This window comes from Pyxicephalus adspersus, chromosome 10 (assembly GCF_032062135.1).
Source record: "Pyxicephalus adspersus chromosome 10, UCB_Pads_2.0, whole genome shotgun sequence".
In the NCBI taxonomy this organism is placed as follows: domain Eukaryota; kingdom Metazoa; phylum Chordata; class Amphibia; order Anura; family Pyxicephalidae; genus Pyxicephalus; species Pyxicephalus adspersus.
Genome location: NC_092867.1, coordinates 7352106 through 7366867, shown reverse-complemented (window position 1 = coordinate 7366867; position 14762 = coordinate 7352106). Strand labels below are relative to the sequence as shown.

Here is a 14762-nt window from a genome sequence, read left to right as displayed (position 1 = left end):
TTCCAAGAATAACGTTTCTGCAGCAGCAACTGGAAGAAAATGGGGATTATAAAGGCACCCAGCAACCCAGAATAAAAAAGCGCTTGTTGGTTGAGAGATAGAACAAGACAAAAGAACAGAACACATTCGCCTTTATTAAGTTGTACAGTTGTAATATTAAACATTGTGAAACAAAATAAAAAATAAAATAAAAAAAAAAAAAGTTATACTACAACTCCTACTAGGTACAGCATAGTCCTGTTATTGCGTCTGCCCGCAAAACATCCTCCTCTCTCCTGAATACATACAAGATGGCTTCCCTGTACCTGCACCCAGGCCCATCTTGAGTGACCTATTAACAGTAACAGATAACCTCTTAAACTTTTAAAAACTGCCCGTCCACGAAACGCAAGATTACCTTCCAGTCACCTCTGCTGGAACATCTCTACCCCGCCACTACAGAAACTCTGCCTATGTACAATGAAAACTACTTAACTTAAATATTAACTCCCTTGCCCTCCCACCCTACCTGACTATCCTGCCCCTCTACCTCCCTCGTCTTCCCATACAAACAGTTTCCCCATTTTTACGCCCCCCCCACAGAACCTCCCATCCCCTCCCTTACATAAGCTCCCGGTTATGTCAGATGCTTTTCAGGTAACAGCAAAAAAATAAAAAATAAAAAAAAAGTGCAGATGTGGAAAACCTAGGAGGAAAAAACAGGGAGCGAGGAAGGGAAGGGGTAACAAGAGAATTGTCAGGGAGATGATGGAGCGGTTTCAGGAAGAAGTGGTCCCTTTGGGAATATTCGGAACGGTTAGGTTTTTAGTTGTCCCGTTTGTGCACGTATCAGCTGAAAGAGAGGAGAGAGGGTTGGTTACAAATTATTTTAAAGGGCAACCCCAGGTGTATAGTGACATATATACAACTAACACACACTGTATACAGGGACCTGTAAAGTATTGTGCACTGAACATCACTTTCTAATGTGGCTGCACAGGAAAGGGAAAGTGAATTTTTATTGCTCTATCTCCTACCTGCTCCTAGGGAGGTAAGGCCCGTCAGGTGACACACATACATCTTCCCTTAATTATCAAACTGGTGTTGCAACAATGGCAGATTTTACACCATTACTGCAAACCTTATTGAAAAATTATTTAATGATAGGAACAGACACAAAGTAGTAAATTAGAGCCTGGGCAGGGCTGGCCACGTTCCCCCTTCACCCAATTGCAATTTATCAGAGCTGTGAGTGATATATATTTCCTTATACCCAGAGATACCACAGAAAGGAGACTCAAGCATTGGAGCAGCAAAGGAGAATCCAGTAAATGGAACAGCTGCACTACCAGCGATGTCACCGGTCTCCAGTGAATGAATAGGTTGCGTTACCAGCCATATCACCGGTCTCCAGTAGATGGAACAGCTGCATTCTCAGTGATGTCATCAGTCTCCAGTGAATGGATAAGCTGCATTCTCAGTGATGTCACCGGTCTCCAGTAAATGAATAGGCTGCATTGCCAGCCACGTCACTGGTCTCTAGTGATTGGATAGGCTGCGTTCCCAGAAATGTCACCGGTCTCCAGTGAATGAATAGGTTGTATTCCCAGCCATGTCATTAGTCTCCAGTCTGAGCAATGCCATCGATCTCTAATAAATAATTAGACTTTATTCTTAGCAATTTCACCTGCCTTTGGTGAATGGGCAAGCTGCAATATCAGTGAGAACATCAGAGTATGTTAAATGGGCTGACTGCATTCTCAGTGATCTCACTGGTAAATATGATAGGCCAGCATTGTCAGTAATAGCACTGATCTCCGATTCCTACATAGGCTGCATGCTCAGTGATGGCACAGGTCTCTCCTATACCTACATAGGCTGCATGCTCAGTGATGGCACTGGTCTTTCTGATACCTGCAGAGGCTGCATGCTCAGTAATGGCACTGATCTTTCTGATACCTACATAGGCTGCATGCTTAGTGATGGCACTGGTCTCCAATACCTACATAGGCAGAATGCTCAGTGATGGCACTGGTTTTTCTGATACCTACATAGGCTGCATGCTCAGTGATGGCACAGGTCTCGGGTGACTAGCCTGCCTGCATGGTAAATGAATAGGCTGCATTCCCATTGACGTTTCCACTAAATGGTTTGTCGATGTAAAACACATTAATGAACATGGACCGTTCGATGGGAAAAAAAAACAAAAAACGATGGCACCTGATGAGACTGATTGCTAAGTGATAACAAGGATCATTTACAATAACCTGATGAAAGAAAGAAGAAGTGTGGTTCCATGCTTAGCAAGCAGATGTGTGATTTGATTTTGAATCCACAGTCAGAAAATGTAACAGCTGGAATCTGGACGACTGCAATGGCTGTAATAAATGAGCCCAAATGTCTCTTCCGTATGCTGAAGCTACAGCAGCTGCTGGTGGGTACAGACTGTAAAAATCACACAGCTTCACCTACTGGCTGTGACCAAGTACTGCAACAAACAGTCTTGGATGGTTTTGCTTTCCCATGTTCCATGACTGGTTAAGAATTATAGGGAGCACAGATCAACAAAATGAATGAAGCAGAAGCAGGGAGGTCTTTACACTGCAGGTTCTCAGGTACAGCTTCCCAACAGTTGGGGCTGCTTCTTCAACATGTAAGAGGCAACAATAACGTCACCCCAGATCACGGTCATATTCTTGATCTTCCTTTTTGTTTTGATTAGGTGGCAAAAAACAGACCAGATAAGGTCCGGTATGGAGGGGAAAAACCATTTCACCTGCTGGTGTCTCTCTCCCCTGCATATTGGGCCTCTTCAGTGTCTATTTTTTGCAAACACACAAGAACATCATTGCACTAAAGATTTGTTTTATGATCTTCTCATTTCTGCTTACCTTTTACCAGTCGTATCGACGGGATGGCCTGGCTGTGCTGTCTTCAGGTCCCTGGATGGCGAGTCTCTCCTCTGGGGCTGCTCCCCTTCTATACTGCAAGCCCCTCTGATTTCGGTAACGGGAGGTCTCCCTTTGCCATTCTTCATTAAAATCAGCAGCATCATCTAAAACAAAAAGTGACAAATTTATACACCGAACCCTCCCCAAACTATCCAGCAGTACTGTCATTTTGCACACATAGAAGTAATGAGGATCTGACTTCAAATCCAGGGACCACATAAAGGACATAAGGTCCTAAAATGATCTCTGTATTCCACAGATTTCCTAGAAGCACAGGAAAATCCTGAGGGGAAGGGAGGCATTTAATCTGCGGTAGATGGTAATGGACAGCATCCCAGGAAGATTGCAGGCCTAATGCATAAACATCTAGAAGAAATGCCAGGGGTGATTGATTTGACCTTTGTATACTTCAAAACCTTTTCTATGCTAAAATAGGTTTCTGTGTTACTGACTGAAGGCTGTACCAACGTTGCTGCAATGAAGGCTCTTTCAGCTTAAGAACAAATATTGTGCACTGTGAAACCTTTTTTAATACAGCTTAGAAGTCAGCCTTCATTTTACAGCCCATTGCCTGCCTCCTTTGATAGTTTGGGTCTGCTTTACATATTAACCCAGCCACAGGAACTAGATTGACTGGTCAATCAACTAGGTTCAAGTTTTCATCTTTAGATCCACCCAAGTGAATAGCTTACTTTCATCCATGTTATAAAACTCCTGCCTCTCCTCGCGGTCACCAGTGCGATGGTTGTGAGAGCGCTGCATGATGTGCGACCGCTCTCTGATATGATGACCAATGCTCATCTGTTCCATCCCGCTATCTGAATCCCGTATTGTGCGTCTTGTCTCACGAATCTGGGAGACATAGAAAAAGATCTGAAACAAACTGCAATGCTAATGGATCTGGAAAGTCCTGGAACCTGTAGCATCCAATCACATTTTAGTCACATAAGTCAGAATGAATTCTTATTGGCTTTTATGGTTGATACATTTCTTGGCTTTCCTTTCTGAGTTAGCCATCTTGATACAAGGTTTCAGTTATACAATTAAGGCTAATTACTCACCCCTCCAGGAGCAGTGCGGGTCTGTGATGTCTCCTGATACACTTTAGGGGCAACGGTGCCTCCCATATTCGAATAGGATATAACCGTGGAAGAAGAGAACGTCTGACAGTTTGACCCATTGGAAAGTTGCTCCTGTCAGAAAACATTTACATATTAGGAAAACCTAAAAGGCTCAAATGGATAGATTTAATTTACAGTTTTACACTTATAGTGACCCCCATTTCCTCTCCTTCAAGTTTTAGGAATTACAGGGGACTTCTAAGGCAGAAACAAGTACCATGGACAGTGAATGAGCAAACTATATGTCATCCCATTACAGCTTATATCTACTTTAAATAGTACAGGTTGCTCCATTGTACTGAAATTGTGAATTCCAAGTTTACTGTACACTGTAATGTGAATTAGGTTGCATGAGGTTGCATTGAGTCACAAAGCGCCTGCTGCAAGGGAGGATGTCCAGCATTATCTTGGCCTTTCCTCTCCAGCCCGATTCACCCTGGCATGATAATTTCATTCACTGGATTTCTAATATTTGAGTCATGGGCCCCGATTTATTAAAGCTCTCAAGGATGGAGAGAATACACTTTCACCAGTGAAGCTGGGTGATCCAACAAATCTGGGATGGATCTGGTCCAGGATTCAAAGCATTTGCTAGCAAATAGCAAATTACATTGAAGAAATCTATTCCAGGTTTGCTGGATCGCTCAGCTTCACTGGTGAAAGTGTATTCTCTCCAGCCTTGGAGAGCTTTAATAAATCCGGTCCATGGAGTCTCAGTTTTACATGTGGGAAAGCAAATGAAGGTAGCCTAGGCACAACCACCCCACGGAAATGACATTTATTCATTAAGAGACATTCATCCCCCCCCCCCCCCCCCACAGCGAGTCAGCCTGCTGCTTACATTATTATTAAACAAGATTTATATAGCGCCAACATATTATGCAGTCCTGTACATTAAATAGGGGTTGCAAATGACAGACATGAGCCTGAAAAGGCTTGGAGGGAAGCACTGATGCACAGTGAGGTTTTATTTTCAGAAGGCTATGTATAGATCAATGGTGGTTGCTCCCACCATTCATGATCTGCCTGAATTGCATAGGGAAGGCCAAAGACCCAGTCATATGCAAGGAAAAATTAAAGGTTCTAATTTAACCGTATAATTAACATAGAATAGCGAATCAGGGAAACCAAATAATAGGAGGATCAAACTACAGCTTTACCAGGATTCTCTAATAAAGACTTCTTAGATTCAATGGTATATTTTATGAGTTTAGCTATAAAGCCAAACTGCAGGCAAAAATTGATTAAAAGTATTTAGTTCAGCTTTGAATTAAAAATGCTACTAATATGTTTGCTTGAAATCTCTCTTTATACTAAACCGTTCCCGTAATCCCCGGCACATACAAGGAGAATGGAACAAGTAACTGAGAAAAACAAAAAGATTTTATAGCTGAAGAGGAACTGTCAATAACAGATAAGACAAGCAGACGGGGATATCAAAGGCTGCTCTGTACTGCACATCGAACATATTTCAGTCGTTGCAGGAAAAAGTGCTTTTTGGTAGAGAAGCGCACAAAGACAATCTTGTCTATGTGTTCATTCACAAATAAGCAAGCTGAAGGCAGCTGGCACAAGACGCTGCAGAACTGCAAGCTTTGAATAGAGTTGTCACACAGAGGGGCAACTAAGTAAGACTCATAGTAGCCCAGCTGCATTGTTAGATAAAACAGTTCTCATATACACTATTATTAGACAGTATTTATATAGCGCCGACATATTACGCAGCGCTGTACATAGTCCATAGTCATGTCACTAGCTGTCCCTCACAGGGGCTCACAACCTAACGTCCCTACCATAGTTATATGTCATTATTACAGTCTAAGGTCAATTGTGTGGGGAAGCCAATTACCCTAACTGCATGTTATTGGAATGTGGCAGGAAACCGGAGTACCCCAGAGGAAACCCACGTGAACATGGGGAGAACCTACAAACTCCATGCAGATAGTGTCCTGGCTGTGATTTGAACTCGGGAGCTAGTGCTGCAAAGACCAGAGTGCTAACCCCTGAGCCAGCGTTGTAAAAATTTTGTGAACCCCCCTCCAAATGTTCAGGTGTTTAAAGTCAATGGTTCATTTATTAATACATCATATTAAACACCTTGGCGATATTCCTAAATGTGGCTCGGGGTGAATTTTTTATACCAAAAGCCGTAACCCCGAGCTACACAGGGGGGGGTAAGAAACAGCGGCATTCTCAGAGATCCCTGGCTGGCTTCTGCATCACATCCTCAGCTTGATCAATGTAATGCGTGAAGCGACGGTACGCTGGGGAGGCGTGGTTTGGCAGGAAATTTTAAAAGCAGATTACATTGTAATCTGCTTTTAAAACATTGATCAAAGTAATAAAACGTTTATTCTGTTATTATACAGAATTATATATTGTTTGGACAAAAACAAAAAACATTTTTAGTTTATTATTTATAAAAATTTTTATATTTACGTATTATATTTAAATTTATGATTTGTGTTTCAAACTATCATACCTGGGAGTTATTCCTAAAAATTACAGGCCTAAAACTTTAATCAACAAATTTCCACACAAAACAACGTGCCGCTTTTGACATAAAAATACTGATATAATTAGACCGCCAGGGGGGTTTAGGCAGAAGTTGATGTAGAAAAAAGTTCCACTTGTGTGATCAGGCTGGGCTTTATTGCAGAAAGGGACAAGTGATGTCCTTTCTGCAATAACCATTCTTACCTCCCTGATCGCTCCATGGAACGGTCAAAGTTGCAGCCGCACATGCGGAGCTTAGCGTTGGTTGCCAGTACTGAATGAACTCCTGCATGGGAGTTAAATCTTCCCAGCCAATCAAGATTGTAAAGGTCAAATCTAGGAAGGGAAGGAAGAAGATGGCAGAACCCCGAGGCGGAATTTGGGCAGATGAGTAAAGCAGAGTTTAGACATTTTAGACAGTTGTCCACTTTTTTCTTTCAAAGAAGAGTTTCGGGAAAGGCCCTTTTTTGTTCCATAATGACTGTGCCCGTTACCAAAGCCAGCTCTATATATCGTGTGGTGTGGAGCAACTTGAGTGGCCTGCACACAGACTTAACCAACCCTAATGTACATATTTTTGATGCAACAAAATGCTGTTTGCAAGTCAGGTCTTCTTGTTCTACATCATTACCTGACCCCACAAATGCCCCATCACAAATACTTTAGAATCTTGAGGAAAACTTTTAGTAGAAGGAGGGCGCTATATTCTCAGAGAGGGGAAGGGAAATTTCCGTTATTAATGTTTTAGAATGAGATTTCCAATAAACTCAGATAAGATGTGATGGGCATTTGGTGATTCTGTGGCATAAGAGAAGCTATGGTAAGAAGTCATAGCTTGGTCTACAGATCCTGGCGTACAGCAAAGCAGAAAGTAGATGGAAACATACTCACCACACCTCCCATGAGATCATTCATCAATCCAAACATGTCCATGAATCCGCCCCCCTAAACAAATAAAGAAAGTAAGAGGTGTTACTATACAACGGCCATACTGATATACACTGCTAGGGTTTTTGTAAGCAAATGCTGTGGACTTGAAACAAACAACAAATGCTGTTTACAAGATTTCTATTTACTTTAATAATGCAGCATGAATTCCAGTACCAGGGTTGGTTTGCCCTATTGTGATCCAGTAGCACTGCAGAGAAAGCGGGTTATACGGAACGTTTTCCTGTTCTTTGCATTTGAATGTAAGCTTGAACACAAATCCTTACTTCTGTAGATTCCACAATCACGCTGCAGATATCCCACCTGTTATATGTGGGCTAAGATCTATTAAAGAACAACTATCGTCAATTCTTTTGAAAAGAGGGGAAGAGTTACAAAAAAATATATATATGTATATATATAGTATTTGAGGGGAAATCTTTTAGCACAGCTCTAGAGCACAGAAAATTGTGAAAACTGTTTTTAAAAAAAATTCTCCACTCTATCCAAAACTAAATACAAAGTTTTGTCTGGAATTACAAAGCCCAGCTGAAGATACAGATGCTTTATAATATTTGTTGTGCAGGAAAAGGTTTATCACAGTGTGGTAAAGCACTAGCTAAAGCCTCAGCAAGAATAAAAACATTGCTTATTAAAATAGCTGCAGTGATACATATGGTGGAAGCAGCAGTCTTTTTGCAGCATTAAAGCATAACCTTTGATAAGTCACAACTACAACCCAACAATCAAAAGGAAGAACAAGCTGTGCAGACAGCAGAGTTCTAGCTTTGACTGTGGGAGGAAAATGGAGGGTGGGGGTGTCAGAACACTGCTTTCAAAATAGGAAATCGTAACATCTGCCCAAAACTGAAAACCTGGTGCTGATCGGGTTAACATTTTTAAAATAATCTTAACAACCAAATTACCGGATTACACTAAGGTGGACATCCCACCAGTCTTCCACAGTTGTACAGCTCCTTTATTGTATAGGATGAGCTTTCTTTGATTTCACAGCACACTGTGAGCATCTCGCAATGTGCATTATAAGACATAAAAGTGAACCATTCTTTCCAATGTTAACTATTTTTGCAATAACTGAACTAAGCCTTATACAGCAAACTTTCACTCTGGTACTTCTAGGGCTCGTCTATGGGCAGCAAATTACTGATCAAAACCTGCCACTCCAAGCTCTGCATAATGATAGATTGTGTGGGGCTGAATGTAGAAGGCAAAAGCAAGATTTCAGTGGGAGATGGCAGCCTGTTAGTTGTGCTTACAGATGCCAGGATGTGGAAAAGATACAGACTAACAGAGATACAAAGTACAAATCTTTGGAACCCCTGCAAGGTAATCCAACAGGTCGGCACTGCCTTTAACAGACCACTTAATCTTGCCTTGTACACAAAACTCAGCCTAAGCAAATGCCAGGCAAAAAGACACTGGGGAGCAAATTAAAGCACTCATTTTTTTGGGCCAGGTAAATTAGAGCAATATCCAACCCTTCTTGTCCAGTCACTTCCATTTATCCAGTTCTTGCAATTGAGGTTTAGCTTTACCTGTTGGCATTACTTAGCATGGTTTGTTTGTAATTTTAACCTGCCCAGAAATTCCCTTCAATGCAATTTAAAACTTGCACAAGCCAACCCAGTCCTTGATCCTGAACTAAAGGAGTGCTGATATAAGAAGCTGTGATGTTTTTAGTAAGCCATGCACAACACCCTGGCAGGCCCTTCCCACCAGCAGTGATTTGCCTACATTAGAAAACAAACTCCAAGGAACCATCAGTAATATGTAATGATAAAATGAATTTTAGTATTTTTACCATTTACCTAGAAAATTAATGAAAAGGGAATGGAGAACCAGAGAATGCAAATATAAGCAGCCATGATCTGCCTCCTCTGCACAACAACCCAGTAATTAGAAGGTTGATTAATTATTTAATTAACATACTAAAAGAGTTGAAAGAAGAAGGCAGGGAAGGCAAAACTTCATCTTTAATTGTGAACACTTACCATGCCCATCATACCAAATGGCGATAAGGCACCAGCCTGGAAGGCAGTAGAGGCCGAGGCGAGCAGGAAACATGGGAAGAGAACAAAGATATCATGAGACTAAATTCTAATACATTTCTATCCCTTATACAGAACAGATCAGAAAACACAAAAAAAATGACTAATACAACAGTGCACTATGTACCTGATTTAGGACTCCAAAACTAATTAAAACACATTGTGGGTACAGCATAACTATGTACATGAGAAAACACACCTACATGCAAAGAATACAAACATCAATCACATACACACAAATGTTGTAGAGAAGAATCCCTGCATTCTGGGAGGAGACAGCGGTCTCTCTGAAGGGTCTCTTGAGAGCCCCTGTGAGTCACAGCCATAACTTTCTAATCAGCAGAGCACATGAAACGTACCGACTGCATAGTTACAGGTGCCAGATCTATGCAGAGACCACCATCTCCAAATAAAGACCAAGGTCCTTGTCTATATCTCGCTTTATAAAGAATTGGCCTGGACGACTTGACATGTTTTACGTTTTGACGCACCTGGTATGGCTAACGTAGGGCTTTAAGGCAAGTCTCATTAGAGTGTGCATCACTCTACACTGAAATATGGTGCGAGCACCTCATAAAACCTCCAGTCTTACCTGCATGTCACGAGGGGCTGCTGTACGAGAAAGGGCCGGAACATTTCCGTCTGTCAGGCTCAGAAACGGCGACATCCCAAAACTTCCAGAAAACATGCGCCTCATATGCTGACGATGCAAGGCAAAGGGATCCCTAGAGAAAATAAAAGGACCTGGTTATCTCCATTGTTCATGTGACCAGGAGTGAAGAGAGAAAAATGAAAAAGAACAACAGTGACAGTTTTTCTGTCCCACCCTGAATGTGGATATCACAACAGTTCCATATTTATCGGCTGGCTTAAATCTGCCCTCCAGCCTTGCACAGTTAAACCGCCTCCTCTCCTAGAATTAAACTGCTCACTCTGATATTACTGCACACTGTGAGCTTCTCATGACATGCATTAGAAGCTGCAGAATGTCAGACAGAGCCCATTGCATTTTGTAGCTGGGGATCATCTAACTCTTTCCTACCAAGGCTGTGCTTGGCTCACCCTTTTCATATATTAGATTTCAGTCCTTTTAAATATGGAAGCTCAGCATCACTACTTACATAACATGCCTGCATGTAAGTGCAGCCTAATAAAATGACCATTGCTTCCATACTCAAAAACATTTTGTAATCTGTATAAATTCTTCCAAAAGCCTCATTGATTGCATGAGGGCTCATGAGAGAAGTATTTGGACAAGGTGCTGTAATGCTTCAGGAAACCAAGTACAGAGCCTTGACATCAGCTGTGATTTGCCTGCATTGCTTAGAGAGTGATTCAGGAGGTCACAGGGTCCAAATGGAATGTTTACTTTTATGATTTTTATTAGTTTATTGCTGCAGGAATGCAAAATAAAAGCAGATGATGAAAAAAAAAACTTAAGTGAGCTTACATTAATATTTATAAACAGGATTTATACAGCACTAACATTTTATGCAGCGCTGTACATTAAATAGGGGTTGCAAATGAAAGACAGATACAGTGACACAGGAGGAGGAGAGGACCCTGCCCCGAAGAGTTTACAATCTGAGAAGAGATCTTAGTGTGAGGGTGACCACTGCAGTAAGGAGTGATAGCAGTCCATGCACTAGGTAGGAGGAGTAGCATCATGGAATCTGTAAAACTGCACACAATGAAAGTCTTGTTACCCCTCTTCCATGTCAAAGCCTTGAGCGTTGTTTACAAGATTATATTGATTAATATAATACAAATCTTTTTAGATTTAGATGGTGTGAAAGGGTGTTGAGGAACTGTCTTTGTTTTACTGTGGGCTGTGTCATTTCCTATATCTTCTCTCCTTGGTTTCGATCTTTGGCCATTTTAGCTGGGCATGGATAATATATTTCCTGCGCAGGCATGGGGGATCATTCTGTCCTGGCAGGGATATCCGGTGCAACCCGGCATCGTACACAGAGCTTCACATGCGCAGCTCAGCCTTTTCTAAGGCATATAGGTGTGATTTATTGCAGAAGGGACATCGCCTGTCTCTGTCTGCCATAAAACCTGCCTGATCACTTTATTTTGTGGAATAAAGGTTCTGTTTAATAGAATTGGATACAATATAATGACTGTAGGCACACTTACATTAAGAACATAGCTGGGTCTTGTGGCTCGGTGTCCCTCATGAAACGAAACATGGCGTCTACTACGGTTCCTCTGTATAATCAGCAAGCCAAGGATACAAGAATTCTAACAGAAACACAAAGAAAAAGATAAGTTAGCATGACACAAACGGTGGCTCGAATCGTATTCACTCAAACTCTGAGCTCCAACAGTTTTAGGATTGTTTTCTATACAGCACCGCTTCGCTTTCCTTCAAAGCATAGAAGGGGGGTGTCTGTATGGAGGACAATTTTAACTAGTAAAAAGACAGCACTGGCAGATTTTCAACCCAGGGCAAATCCCTTTGCTGGTAAAACAACATTTTGGAAAAATCTCTATGGACGTACATCCAGCTGTAGTTGCATGAGGATCACGACTTAATTGCAAATTCACTATTAATGCACTATAATAATCGACCCACCTCAATTCGCAGTGTTACGTGGTGTTTTTAGAGAGACATTATCAACAGACACAATTGTGAATTTTCAAAAAATTTCCCCTGAAGCCCAGCTAGGGGCGAACCGCGTTGGGCTCAGAGAATTAATTTATGACCGTCTCTGCACACATACTTTGTTCACTTAATCACCTAAAACATAAGAGTAGTAGGACTGTGTTAGAAATAGGTTCTAGCACAGGAGATCTATGTATAGATGAGACGATAAAAACTGTTATCTAATAAATACCTCACACTATTTATCTATGTGTGACCTAAAGCCTGTCTTTTCTCTTCTCTTTCCTCATATTATCTGTATGCTGAACCTTTGACGTTGTTAGAAGTATGTTAAAAAATGTTTTCTATTAATTGTTCTTTTTGTCCTGTGACAAATAAAATATTTAATAAAAATACCATTCATTGTTGGGATTTGCACACCTTTTAAGCTGTAGAGATAATTATGTGGAAAATGTCATTGCAAAATATTCAGAAAGTGTAGAGGCACAGTGCCAACATCCTTTTTGAGTTTGGAGCCAGAAAAATGTCCAGATTCTTGATCTACACACTGAAGCAAAGGTCAGATAACAAAAATGAACCAAATCTGTTAATGACTGCACTGGCAGTGTACTACATGTGGCTTCTAAAATGTAAAGTGGGGTCCTCAGGTGCACAGCATTCAATCTCTCTGCACCCCAGCAATCTACCAGTTCTGGGGAAGATAGGGAGTCCTGAACATTTAGCAGTGTTCAACCTAGACATTTTTTTAAAGCCGGGTGGGAACAAACTGTTGGCAGGTGGCAGCCCCTGTATTGTGACCCAACTCATCAGTAACTACCCAAAAAAAGCCGAGTGGTTTCTGAAAAGTGCCGGGTGGTGCTCCCAGCTAAAAGGGGCCGGGAAGAATACTGGTTACCCAACGCCACCCAAACATTGTTCTGCTGTGATGCATTCTGTGATATGATGGCGCTAGGTGTCAACTGTCAGAATTTTGTGCAGGACCTAATAGCTCCTAATGACAGGTAAGTAGTTAGCAATCTGTCTGATATCACATGATGTCTACCAATTGGAGAAAAAAAAAAAGAAAAAGAAAAAAAAGACATCTTCTACGTGGGTCTCTAAAAGGGCAAGTTTGCAGTCTCCATACTTCTCCTTTCCATTGCAATATCTGTTTTACATTATATCTGCAAATATAACATTGCACAGAGTGGCTGCTCCAGGCTACCTAACCAGCCAGATCACAGAGGAGGAACATTACAGGCACCATCTTTATTATGTTCTCCTGCCCTGCAACAGCTCGCCTTATCTTGGCTGTTATTACTGCCTGGGAATATCTTTGGTGTAATTTTTTGGCTTTACTTAAAGTGGAACTAAAATTGTTGGTGGGTGGTGAGCTTCTGCCATAATCAGCAAATATGCACAGCAAATGATTTTGGCACATACTTATTATTATTAAACAGGATTTATAGAGCGCCAACATATTACGCAGCGCTGTACATTAAATACTTACCTTGTACTATTGCCTTGCAGCGACAACAGATCGTGGCAGGGATGGGCACTGCCATCTTCACTGCGCACTTCCATGGAGTCAGCAATCCCCCTCGCTGATTGGATGAAATTTTTCCTGCACATGTGCAGGAGTTACATTATCCCTCGGCAGCTTTCTATGTGCGCAGCGACACCACACAGATACACTGCGCATGCACAAAAAACAAAACGCCTCCAGGAGCCAGGGAGATAATTATTTCCCAAAAGCATTGCATGTCATATAGTACTACCTACATATAGTACTTTTTGGTTTAGGTCAGCTTTAATGACAACTGAGCCTGCCAGAAAATGCATTTTATATGCTTTGGTGGGTCCTTCTACAACCAATATTAGAAGGGTGAATCTCCAACGACTGCAACAATACACCATGTGTTTCCATGGACCACCAAGGTAATGTGAAATTATTCACTCTGTGCTGTACATGTCATAGCCCTGACCACTGCACATAGCTGTACCCTGTATGCTTTGCTGTATAATACATACTCCATGGTGCATCCACCTCTTCTCCATCACAGTGCACGGCCGCCTGTCCACCTCTTTATCTCAGTGCCGAACCGCCTGTATTCCCCTCCATCCTTTCACATGACCGCCTGCCCTTTTCACTTTTCTATCCCTGTACATGGCTGCCTGTCCTCCGCTTCATCCCCCGGACGATCCCGTCTGTCTTCTGTACCAATTTATCTCCCCTATCCCAGCAGATATACATCCCCCTCCTACATCCCTGTACATGGCGTCTATCCCCTGTATGCGATCACATGTCCTCTCTGTCCATGGCTTCCGGTCCCTTTCTTTTCACTATTCCTACATGTCTGCCTGTCCTCAGCTTCATCCCTGCAAATGTCCGTCTGTCTTCTCCATCATTCTTTCACCAATTCTCCTCCAATCCAGTTCACATGGATCTATTCTCTGTTCCCTGTCCATTTCTCTTCCCAATTACTCTCATCCCTAGTGGGCTTATGCCCGGCTGTCCCGTCTCCTCCACCGCAGCTCTCGCCCGCCTGTCCGGTCACATCCCAGGCGCCTCTCGCCCGCCTGTCCGGTCACATCCCAGGCGCCTCTCGCCCGTCCGGTCACATCCCAG

At 42.1% G+C, this 14762-nt stretch overlaps 1 protein-coding gene across 2 annotated transcripts in view; it reads right to left on the bottom strand.

The window, feature by feature from the left end:
- Positions 1-114: 114 nt before the first annotated feature.
- MLF2 (myeloid leukemia factor 2) overlaps positions 115-14762 on the bottom strand; it is a 15690-nt gene continuing 1042 nt past the window's right edge. The window contains exons 1-9 of one of the 2 annotated variants that reach the window (XM_072424158.1): positions 14165-14729; positions 11686-11790; positions 10136-10268; positions 9487-9522; positions 7439-7492; positions 3992-4123; positions 3623-3782; positions 2871-3034; positions 115-832 (exon numbers count right to left, since the gene is read on the bottom strand). In XM_072424158.1, coding sequence (XP_072280259.1) covers positions 2874-3034; positions 3623-3782; positions 3992-4123; positions 7439-7492; positions 9487-9522; positions 10136-10268; positions 11686-11738 — 729 coding nt within the window. In that variant the 5' untranslated portion in view covers positions 11739-11790; positions 14165-14729 and the 3' untranslated portion in view covers positions 115-832; positions 2871-2873. Of the gene's footprint in view, positions 833-2870; positions 3035-3622; positions 3783-3991; positions 4124-7438; positions 7493-9486; positions 9523-10135; positions 10269-11685; positions 11791-14164; positions 14730-14762 lie in introns of those variants that run through there. The other variant, XM_072424157.1, reaches the window with a different exon arrangement.